Source organism: Micromys minutus (genome assembly GCF_963924665.1).
Source record: "Micromys minutus genome assembly, chromosome: 30".
Lineage (NCBI taxonomy): Eukaryota > Metazoa > Chordata > Mammalia > Rodentia > Muridae > Micromys > Micromys minutus.
The window spans coordinates 31,496,776-31,509,297 of record NC_137965.1 but is presented as its reverse complement, the minus strand read 5'-3'; the positions used below and the strand labels follow the sequence as shown (position 1 = coordinate 31,509,297).

The following is a 12,522-nucleotide window of genomic DNA, read 5'->3' as shown; positions in this document are numbered from 1 at the left end:
GTCTTCCCCCAAAGCAGGCAGTGCCTCAGGACATGGCTGTATTTGGAGTCAGGATGATTAAGGACGTGAGGCTGTTTAAGTATGCTTTAATTCTGTAAGTCACATACTCTCATTAAAGGACACCAGAACACTGTTGGGGAAGAAGGAACAACAAGAACAAAGAAGAGGGTTTGGGGTAAGGATTGTGGAATCAACCGTATATATGAAAATGTCATGAAGGCCAGATGTGGCCTAGAGGGTTAAAGCACTTGCTGCAGGCAGCACTTCCACCACTTAGAAGGAGAGAACTTACTTCTGCAAGTCATCTGCTGACCTCCAGATGTTCATTGTAGCACATAAGTGGGTGCAGTGTGTAAGTAGTGTGTAAGCATACACATTAAAAGTTAAGAGAAATTGGACAGGAAGCTCGACCCAGCAGTTTAGGGGCATGTGCAGAATACTGGAATTCAGTTTCCAGCACCCATGTTGGGTGGCTCACAAACCCGTGTAACTCCAGTTCCAGGGATTTTAAGTCCCCTTTCCTGCCCTTTGGACTCCTGCGTGTGTGTGTGTGTGTGTGTGTGTGTGTGTGTGTGTGTGCACGTGCACACACACACACAGCAATAAAAATAAAAAAATTCATAAACTCATTGTATGCTACTTACACTCACAATTATGCATGCACACATGCGCTTGCACACACATATGAGAAGAAAAAAGGAGGAAGGGCTGGGCTCAGACACATGGAGAAATCAACCCTGACATGTGGCTTTGAACTTTTAACCCCCAATAGTGAGAAAATATATCCTATGCTGTCTAAGCCACCAATCTGTGGACTTTGTTACAGCAAACGGATATTGTAACCCTCACTGTCCATTGGTTTGTGTACAGTCATGGTCACTTCCAGCTCAGACTAGCCCCTCTCCCAAGTCAGTGGAAACGCACTTGCTGTGAAGCCTGACAGCCTGAATTCAATTTGGGAATACATGGTGGATGAAGAAAACTGACTCGCAAAGGTTGTTTTCTCACCTCTATATGTGCATTGTGACAGGTTTCCCTTATCAAAAACAAAACGAAAAGTCAGGAGGAAGTTATGGGAGTAGAAATTTGATGGTATGAAGTGAAAAGTTAAATCATTTATTTTGGATGTGTGTGAATGTGTGTCTGTCTCCGTCTCTCTCTCTCTCTCTCTCTCTCTCTCTGTGTGTGTGTGTGTGTGTGTGTGTGTGTGTGTGAGCATGTGTGTATAATTTAGAAGGCACCTTGAAGGAATCGGTTTTCTTCTACCTTGTGACTGTAGGAATCAGAGGTTATCAGGCTTGGAAACTTTACCTGCCGAGCCACATCATTGGCCCTCTGACTTTTATTTTACTGAGATAGGGTCTCTATACAGGCCTGGCTGTCCAGGAACTCACTCTGTAGACCAGGCTGGCCTCAAACTCATGGAAATTCACTTCTCTCTGCCTCCTGAGTTCTGGGATTAAACTCATGTGTAACTTTAATTTTTTCAAAACCTATTTTTAAGGATGGTTCTTAAACACTTTAACCTCCCTTTTAACCCACCACCCACCAGAGGTAGTGGGAAAGAAAGGATATGGGGGAAGTAGACCTGTTTAGACAGGTTCTTTGGAGCAACTCGTGTCTGTGTTGTCTGGAAATCAGCTCACAGTTCACAGGTCAGCAGAGGCAGCTCCATCCACTCACAAACATTTCACGGATACACCAGCTGTCCATTTGTTAGAGTTACGAATCAGCAGTGGTAGCACTATTTAGCAGAGACAGCCAGCCCTCAGCCTCAGCACAAGTCAACAATAGGGACCAGAAGGAACACCAGGAGACATTCTTAGGTGTGGCTCTCTCCGGGAAGACACAAGATCCACAAGCTAGCCATACCAGCAGCCAAGCTCTGTCCTTGTTACTGACTATCCAGTCCTATTTATACCCTCCAGACATGTGTTCTCCACATGTCTCAGCATGTACACCTGTCTCAGCATGTACACCTGTCTCAGCATGTTCACCTGTCTCAGCATGTTCGCCTGTCTCAGCATGTACACCTGTCTCTGCATGTTCACCTGTCTCAGCATGTACACCTGTCTCAGCATGTACACCTGTCTCTTCATGTACACCTGTTTCAGCATGTTCGCCTGTCTCAGCATGTACACCTGTCTGCATGTTCGCCTGTCTCAGCATGTTCACCTGTCTCAGCATGTACACCTGTTTCAGCATGTTCGCCTGTCTCAGCATGTACACCTGTCTCAGCATGTTCACCTGTCTCAGCATGTACACCTGTCTCAGCATGTTCGCCTGTCTCAGCATGTTCGTCTGTCTCAGCATGTACACCTGTCTCAGCATGTTCACCTGTCTCAGCATGTACACCTGTCTCTTCATGTAACCTGTCTCTGCATGTACACCTGTCTCTGCATGTACACCTGTCTCTGCATGTACACCTGTCTCTGCATGTTCACCTGTCTCAGCATGTTCACCTGTCTCAGCATGTAACCTGTCTCTGCATGTACACCTGTCTCAGCATGTACACCTGTGTCAGCTGACATCACTGTGCCAATCAGCCTGAGTCCATGGAAGCAGGAAAAAAAAGCAAACCACCAGAAGTTTTCTGGTGTGTTTCTCTCTAAGTAGTCCCGACAGAAATGGAGCTCAACTGTGCAATGTAAGGTGGACCAATACATGTGTGTTGTTAGCAAAGACTCCTTCATCACGTGTTCTTTCATGTGCTTGCTTTACCAGAACATCCATTGTCCTGTGTCTGCTTCAGCTAAACGTTCCTTTACATGTTTACTCCAGCAAAACACCATCCAACCGACTTTCCAAAGAACCCTTACGTTTCCACTTCACCCATGTTTCACCATGATCAGCCCCCTCTGGCTTTTGAAACATGGTTTTACATAGCCTAGGCTCTATGTACTTCTCTATACTGCCAAAGATGACTTGAAAATTCTGACTCTCCTGCCTCCACCTCTCAAGTTCTGGGATTATAGGCGAGTATCACTAAGCTTTACCTAAAACTTTTTCTAGTGCTGGGATTTGAACCTAGGACCTCACAATGCTGAGCAAATGCTCTGTCATGGAACCATATCCAGCTTTGCCCTCATTTTTTCTTTCTTTCTTTCTTGTTTTTTTGGTTTGGGACTGAGGATTGAATTTAGGGTTTCATCTTGCTAGGCAGCTGCTCTCTCACTGAGCTACATTTCCAACCCTTTTTTTTCTTTTGAGACAGGGTCTCACTAAGTTGCCCACAATGGCCTTGAACTCACCACAAAACACAGGCTGGTCTTGAGCTTATAGTCCTCCTGGCCAATCCTTCCAAGTGTTAGGGTTATAGTCAGTCACCATTTTTGGCTGTTTTGCTTGCTCTCACCATGCACATGTTTACCTCTCTGTTATTTATTTAGGCTGAGTTGCTATGTTTAAGGTTGATTTTAGGGCTGGAGAGATGGCTCAGTGGTTAAGAACACCGACTGCTCTTCCAGAGGTCCTGAGTTCAAATCCCAGCAATCACATGATGGCTCACAACCATCTGTAATGGGATCTGATGCCCTCTTCTGGTGTGTCTGAAGAAAGATACAGCGTACTTATATAAATAAAATAAACAAAAAAAGATTGATTTTATTTTTACGTGTATATGTGGTGTGTCTGTGAAAGCATGTGCATATGTGTGCAAGTATGTATGGAGGCCAGAGGAGGGCACTGGATTCCCTGGAGCTGGAGCTACAGCAATAGTGAGCTGCCTGATGTGGTGCTGGGAACGGAACTGAGTCCTATCTTCTCTCTAGGCTCCCCTGCCTCCATCTGAGGATTTAACTCAAGTCCTTATGCCTGGCAAGCATATAATCCACTGAGGTATCTCTCTCCAGCCCTCAGGAGTGCAGGTAACTCAAAAATTAGCATTTTAATAGCTACATATATCTACCCTTGGTGAATATTCAATGTGTATGTGTGATAATTTGTGATGTTAAAAGTAACTTGTCGGGACAGCATATATACACATTTCTCTTCTTTACTATTGATATATAGGTCTTATTTCCTAGTCATTTAGAAAATCAAGGCCTTCCCACATGTGTCTGCGGCTGAGGGGAGGCGCCTGGTCCTCATACAGGTTTCTGATAGTGGCTTCTCGTGGCTGCCACCGCTGCGGTGACTCCAGCCCTGCCTGAGGCGCGGGGGAGGGGAGATTGGCAGCGATCTCTCTCTGGAGGACTAGGCGGTGGCCGTGGGGAGGAGGATGGGGTCTAACCAGTTAGTGGTGTTCGGTTTCTACGACATGTACTGGATGAATGAATACACCCCATGTATTGGAACTGGAGTTTTCCATTTGGAATTGAAGTATTTACTTTTCTTTAGCTCTATCAGAGATTCTCTCTGGGAAAGAGATTCCCGCTGGATCAACCTGCTGGCCCACTTTGGCTCCTTATCCTCTTTCTACAGAGTTGCCTCCCCAGGAGTGGCTCCCTGCTGTGTCCACCAGGAACGCCAGGATGAACTGGAAGAAGCAGAGGATGTAGCCGCATCCCTGCCATGGCAACCGACAGCTGCAGCTGGTGCCAGACTGGGTGTCACACCAAACGCCTCTGGCAGGTGTCACTAGAGAAAAAGAAAAGAGTGAATGTCCTCTGGATATTTCGTATGCAAAGATGGCTTGCCCCCAAATCCCAGTTTTTCTGCTCAGAATTACATTTGTAATCAAAAACACAAAACAAAAAAACAAAAAAAACAAAAAAAAAAAAAAAAAAGAAAGAAAAATCACTTGGCGCAGGAGGGAGAACTTTGTATGAAGCTGCCTTCTCGTCTCTTCTCTTTTTAACCAACTTGTAAATTTGGCTTCACGTCCTCTGTTTTATACGAGCTCTGTTAAATTACTACTGCTTACAAATCTTGCATGGATGCCTGCCACCGAGAAAGCAGAACAGCCTCATCTTCAAAAGTGAGGCAGATCATCTCTGCACGCCTCCTGACAGCTGCCAGAGCCTCGGCATAAACAGCAGGCACAGGAGAGGTTTGCACGAGGACAGTTCTCGTCACCTGCTTACAAGGTGCCCCTTACATCTGTATTTGTTTTGTCACCATTTATGTCACCCAGATCCAGGAATCCAAACCGGCCTGACATGAAAGCGCACACACAGCCAGAGCTCGGGTCCCGGGTCCTTTTCTCTCCACGCCCTTCTTCCCATTCTGAGAGGCACACTAGCCAAGGTGCCGGTGGTGCAACTGGTTTCACCCCAGATATGCCCACCTCAGCAGAGTGGTATTCTTGTCTCTGCCTGGCTCGAAGCCTCCGATTCTTTATTGAAGATACTCTTATAACTGGTGAGTGGTTTTGTACACGTGTTAGGAGAGGGGCTTCATTTTTATTTTGGTACATTGGAAACTCCTCCGCGTTCAGGATATTTCTGGTGGGGTGGGAGTACCCTAACCTGCTTCCTGAGCGGCAGTACAGACTGACCTTAAACTGCTCTTAACTAGTCAGGCCACCTTCTATACTGGACACTAAAAACCAGGCTCTAAAACACATCCTAAAGGTAATACTGTGTGTACACCAGATCAGAAATGGCTTGTTGGAGTTTCTTAGTTCATGATGGGAGTAGTTGCACCTTATGATAGAGATTCTATTTTCACAAAAAACAAAAAACAAAACAAAACAAAAACATCATCCTGCTCAGTCATATGTAAAATTATCATTTATTTCACAGTACCACACACTATTATAGCTACTAAAAAGGAAAGCAATCTAAGTAAAAGTCACAATATATGAATGTGAACAGAAATTTAAACATAAATTCCAAAGAAAACAACCATGATAATACTTAAAATGCCATTTCCTGTAACTGGTTAGCATCCATGAGGCCCTCCATGTATTTCTGTAATGCTTTTGTACTCTATGTGTGCCAAACTCAATTCTTAGCCGTGGCTGTGGGTACGCAGCACTTCCATAGCAGATTTCATATTCAAGGGTTACTTTCCTCGTTCGGGTTAACCGGAAGCCGGAAAATGCTGGGGTTTGTTACAGGACAGATACTGAGCACGTTCTCTTCACCATCTGGATAGGTATTTGCTGGTGCAAAGAATGGGCGAAATGCATCTGTGTCAGGAAGCTTGAAGAATGTATAGATGTGGGACTCATCGCTAAGATCCCAGAAAGAAACACTCTTCTCCAGCATGTCAAGGAAGATGCCCACTCTGTGCAGCCGAGGGTTCACGAGGAGCGGGGTTAAAGGGTCAGTGCTGGCTGCATAGACCTCGCCATCTCTCACACCCACGGTCCAGAAGCCACTTTGTTCTGACAAATAAATCGCCTCTTGTCGATTAATGGACTCTTTGCAAATGCCTATATCCCACTCTTTGCTGGTTCCCACCACCACCTCCCAGTAATGGCGTCCTGAAGTGAACAGAGGAGAGCCCAGGACGCAAGGGGAGATATTGAATCTTTCTACACATTTCTTTCGGTCTTGCTCCTGAGTCGTATGGTAGACACTCCTCAGGTCATCAGAGATGATGAGGTAATTTTGGGCTGTGTCCACATCCAAGGTCATGTTCACTGTGTAAAGAAAATCCAGTAGTTCAGCAAAGATAAGAAGCCAACATGGATTCTGTCATTCACATTTACCTCACTTTAATTCTACCCTTTTTTTAAGGTCACATTTTGTGGAAAATTTCAAGACCTTCCAAGTTAGGTAACATTTTACATAGAATAAAAGTGGCTGTAAGAAATTTCTACACCATTTAGTTTTTGACTAATATCTGAGGGGCAGAAGAAACAATACTCACTGTAGAATAGGAAAATATTAAATTTTGCACTTATTTAATCCTGGTGACCAGGTAATTAGATTCTTTAAAAAGTGCTTTACATTCCTTATACGTATGTGTGTGTACACCACAATTATGTATATGGAGACCAGAAGACAGCTTGGTTGGTTCTCTCCAACATGTGGTTCCCATGCAATCAAATTCAGGTCGTCAGGCTTGACACAAGGCCTTCCATCAGGCGAGCTGCCTCACCGGTCCAGGGTGTACACTTCTAATCCAAGTACTAGACAGAGACAGGTAGATGTCTGGGCTTGCCGGCTAATTCGTTTGGCCCCTCAGACCCCCACCCCACGAAAAACCCACAGGATGCATGGCAGCTAAGGAATGACAGCTGAGGTTGTTCTCCAGCCCCTACATGCGCATTAATGCATACAAACATACACATAGAAAACAGTTACTGCTGGGAGTTCTGAGTATGGGCAAGTTAATTTTGGAGAAGTCAAGGTAAAGGAAGGAATCCCCGTGCTCATGAATGTGGACAGTGGAAGCTGGCTTGGAACTCATATACACCAGGGTAGCCACGAACGCAGAGGCCCACCTGATCTGCTCCAAAGTGCTGGGATTAAAAATATAAACTTGCTGTGTATGTTGGGTTCCTGGCAACAATTCAGACAAGAAGTTGCATGGTGTCATGGTTTAAATCTTGAGTGTGTTCTCTGAGGGAAACACATGGATTCAGAGGGTCAGATAAACTTGAAGGAATAACTTGGTGGCCTTCAAAGTAGCCCTTAAACAGCAGGACAGGGAAGAATAAAGTGAGAGTGGGGCCGACAGAACCTCAGACCCTTTGTAAAGCCCAGCGCCTCACCTGGCTCCTGCCCTAGTTTTCACTATCCACCAACTCCACATAATTGATGTGGGCTGGCCTGTGTGTGGCCAGGTGGTTCTGGGTTTTCTGAGGGAGCTGGCTAAGCATGTGAAAGATCCCTCTGCTGGCAAACAAGTCAGCAAGCAGCATTCCTCCTTCACAGACCTCCTGCCTCAATTCTGTCAGTGATGGGACTGTAACCTAGAAGTGTGAGCCAAGTGAACCCTTCCCTCCCTAAGTCAGGGTTTTAGCAAAGCAGCTAGGAGAGCTTCCTAATTATTGGCTCAGTGGGGGGAGGGAGGGGGAGGGAGGGCACTATACTGTTTACTAATTAAAGACAAAGAATATTCTGGAATGCATTTCAGCATCATAAATACAAGTTTGTATGGAGCAAGAACTAAACAATGGGGTGGGATATGTTGCTGCATGTCTTGAATTCCAGCACTCAGAGGCAGGTGGATTTATTTAAGTTCCAGGGCAGGTAGGTCTACACTGTGAGACTCTGTCTCAACAACAAACCCAAATAAAGTAAATAACAGAAAGACCCCCCCCCACAGCTGATACTTTAGATGGAGTTATGCAAAAAGTGCATCCACTGTATCCACACTTCACACAGCTGCCAAGAACAGAGAATGAGAAAGAACTGTGTACATTCCAACAAGCCTGGGGTTTAGGACTCCAGTAGGAGTAGACTGGCCTCTTGACCTCAGCTCATTTTACATACGACTGGGTTATGATAATTTTAGCTGCACACCGTTCTCTAAGACAGAACAGCAGTGCAGAATGAATGTGATATGGGACATGGTACAATTGCTCAGTGGTTAAAGGCCTTGCCTTGGAAGCCTTGGTTCGATTCACAGAACACACACACACACATAATGACAGAAGGAGAGAACAGATACCACAAAGTTATTCTCTTGAGTCCCCTGACCTCTACATGACCTCAAACACACACACACATACACACACACACACACGCACACAGAACCAGTCATTATTTTCTGCAGCACCGAAGTAGAAAGCACATGTGTAGTCATTGGGTCCCGAGTCTGTCTGTAACTAGACCTAACTCTACATGGCCATCAGCTGACTTCCACCACTCTACCTGAGTCTCTGGATGATTTAATCCATCACCGTGGTTACCTATGCCGTCTGTACATCAGAATCACCTGGGAACATTTGAGCACTTGAGACTCTGGGCCTCACTGTCAGACACCATATTCACCAGTGCCAATCCACGTGTGCATGGTAAGAAAACAGTATCAGCACTGCCGGGATGTGCGTGCACTGCAGAGTCAAAATCTGCCTCAAAGCAGGTTGTCAGGCAACTGAGACATTGTCAAATTCAAAAAGTTATCTTCTGGTGTACTGTCATCAAAATGAACTCAATGTGGACCCACAGTTTAGATTTTCTCATAAATATATCAAAAGTAATATGAGGACTAGCTTCGTGGCTTGGTGAGCAAAAGCTTGCTCTGCAAGCTGCATGATCTGAGTTCGAGCCCACAGACCCTCCCGGTGGAACGAGAGAACTGACTCTTGCAAGTTGTCCTCTAACCTTCACACGCATATGCTATGGCATGTGTGCACCTCCCAAAACAAATGCAACTGAAAAAATTTAAAAAGCAGTATGAACAAATAACATTACGACAGTATATTTTACTTAAGATTATTTAAAGTATTATACTTTAGTAATATCATATATACTAATTTTGTATAATTATCTTATTTATAATTGATTTGTAATTATTATATATATAATATAAGCATTATATATAATTATATTATTATTTAAAGTGTTCAATAGCTACCAGTAGCTATTATACCGGACTGTAGAGGACCAGGGCATGACCTAAGTATTGTACGTCCTTAAAATTTTCCAGGAGGCTGGAGAGATGGCTCAGTGACAAAGATCGCGTGCTGCTCTTGTGGAGGACCCAGATTTAGTTTTGAGCACTCACACAGCAGCTCACAACCACCTGTAGTTCCATTTTCAGGGGCTTTGATCCCCTCTTCTGACCTCCATGCACCCCGATGTGCATGTGGTGAACATATATACATACATGCAGGCAAACACTCATCCACACGGTATAAACAAAAAATCTCAAGGTTGGTGTGCTGAGATGGTGTATAACACCTAGTCTCAACACTTGGGAGGTAGAGGCAGACAGTTTTCCCAGGCACTCCTAATCTATACTTGGGGAACTGAGAGGTGCTGTGCTTTGGGAAGAATGAAGTTTTAGGTTCCTGACTTTAGCCAATGTTCAGAATTAAACAGGGAGCTGTTGGGAAGTTGGTTTCCCCAGAGTTCCTTATGGGTTTGGAGATGTTTGAAGACTTCTTACCTTGAAATATCTTCATTCTTGGGTTCATTGTCAGAATAAAGTTCAGCTGTGGCTCTAGGTCTTTGATCTTGGTAATCAGGGATTCTAACTGTTTAGCATGTATGGTGTCTTCTTTCAAAGAGACCTCAGAGCAGTTGGGACACACTACACCGTCCCCCTCAGGACTTTTCTCCATCGAGTCAAGGCACTTGGTGCAGCAGGTGTATCCACAGTCCAAGTACACAGGTCTTTCCAGGTAACGAAAGCAGGAAAAACAGCTACTTTTCTCCTTAAAGAGATGAGCCATGGTCAACGCCTGAGAGGAAACACATAAGGTACTGAAATTGTCTCGAGCTGAATGACTGTTAGATCTTGAGAGATTGTCATCTCTGCATGGGATGACATGGGACTATCATGGTCATTAGTAACAGGTTATAAAGACAAGAACAAAACACAGATCTAACTGACTCCTAACTTTGAACTTCTGATATTGAAATGCTAGCTGAACAGATACAAGTCTTCCCTGACCTTTTGGTGACCTTTCAGTTGAGCTGTGAAAGGATCTTCACCTAGAATATACAGTGTGGCAGCCACTAGCCCACACGGGACTGTGGAATACCTGAAAAGGGGCGTATCTGTCTTTATTTACTACCTTACTGTTTCTTTTTGTGTGTATGTGTGTGGGAAGGTGTGTGGGCTGTGGTACATGTATGACAGCCAAACGACAGCCAGTAGAGTCAGCTTTTTCTCTCCACCGTGTGGGGCTTGGAGCTTGAACTCAGGTTGTTAGACTTTGTGGTGGGCACCTTTACTCACAGACTCATTTCAGTGGTCGAGTGGGGCTTCTCTGAACTGCAATGGGCTGTGAGTATGAGACACATTACATGGTGTATTATACAGAACAACATTTATTTTTATCAGTTTTAGTTGTGTACACTTGTGTATATGTTTAGATGTGGGTATGTGCACGTGAGTGCTGGTGCCCAGGGAGGCCAGAGGTGTTGGAGCTCCTGGAGCTGCAGTTACAAATAGTTGTAAGTTGCCATGTAGGTGGGTATTTCATGTGGTGCTCTTAAGCCCTGAGCCATCTCTATCTCTCCAGCTCCTTAATTTTTGATATTGACATACATTGAGGAAAATTATTTTATTTTATTTTCTTTACCTTGATAATTAGAAAGCTTGTCATTACATATGTGGGTCATGTTCTATTTCTATTGGACAGTGCTGACCTTGACCCAGGAATGCTCCAACTCCCTTGTCCCACATGGATATTGAATGAGCCCATGGGAATAATATATCTTTTACCTCATTTGGTCAGTCAAGCCCTGGTTGGACTCGAGAGAATGAAGACCATTACTTCTCCAGGCTGGGTGTTGAAAGTCTCTGTCTCACCTTGTGCTGCCTAAGTGAGGAGCCCTGTGTCCCTACACTGCCTGGCATCGGCTAGCTTCAGACGACACTTGCAGAGTTGTCTTTCCTCTGTCCCTAACAGAGAGCAGAGAACTGAAAAAGATACTGCCTAATTGTGCTCACCTCTCCTCTGCTGGTCTCTCTTCTGGCCCGCAGATGAATTCTAGAGTGGTATCCACCTCCACGAGGTATTTACTGGTGATACCACTTCCTAACTTCCTCCCCACCTGTCTCTTTTAAATCCAATCAGATTGAAAGTTTGGCTTAAGTGAGGTTTTTATACAGTAAAATTCATTTTACTTAAAAATGGTCAGGCGTGCTCTTTCGTCAGTTGGTGGGTGACTGGGATTTGAGGACAAGGATTCAAAAACTTGGAGATGGAGGGACCTGGAGGGTGGGAGAGGTTTATATTACATTCGGTTGTCCATTTAATTATTTCTACAATGATCTCTTGCTGGTGTGTGCCGAGCACTTAAAAAAAGCCAACCCAATACAATTACATCCATTTTAAACAGTGTTTTACATTTGTTTGTTTACAGGAATGAATGTTTGCCACTGCATGGGCGTGGAGGTTGGAAACAGCTTTTGGAAGGGATAGAGCTCAGCTTCTCAGGACTGATGGCAGTTTTGGCTGTGTAGCCTCTCAACTTAGATCCTCCTGTATCAGCCTCCGGTGCTGCGGTTTCAGGTATTTGCCACCAAGCCAAGTCTGAAGCACAATTTCAAAAAATCCTTGGATTCTCTGAGGTAATAATGCTTGTTCTCAGTGCTGGTGGCAAACACCAGGTCTTGTGCAGGTGAGACAAGAGTCCTACCATTGAGTTACACCTTTGACCTTTGACCTTTTGTCTGGGACTTAGCTGATGGTTAGTAGGGTGTAGTGGCTGTTTATGAAAGAGAGCAGCACAGAATTAGTGGATTGGGACTTTTTGTTAAAGGAGGGCAAGGCTGGATCACAAATGTCTGCTTTACTCCGTAATTCCTGTGTCTTTATGCTGTAAGCAAAGACAGGAAGAAACGGTTCTATAAGGAGCAGTTTTGGCAGCGTACGTCCAAGATGCCTCCCAACACTTTGGAGATCAGGAGTTCAAGGTTATCCTTGGCTATGTAAGAAGTTTGAGGCCATCCTGGGCTACATGAGACCCTACTTCAGAAAAACAAAACCAACCAACTCACTAGTTA

General features: G+C 44.6%; 1 protein-coding gene across 1 annotated transcript; it reads right to left on the bottom strand.

The window, feature by feature from the left end:
- Nucleotides 1–4,405: 4,405 nt before the first annotated feature.
- Nucleotides 4,406–10,237, bottom strand: LOC308439980 (ret finger protein-like 4A; the record flags this gene model as incomplete). Its single annotated transcript, XM_080941912.1, has 3 exons — nt 4,406–4,578; nt 5,951–6,529; nt 9,952–10,237. The coding sequence occupies 3 exons, from the start codon at nt 10,235–10,237 to the stop codon at nt 4,406–4,408; spliced, it is 1,038 nt and encodes a 345-aa protein (XP_080798038.1).
- Between the last annotated feature and the right edge of the window lie 2,285 nt (nt 10,238–12,522).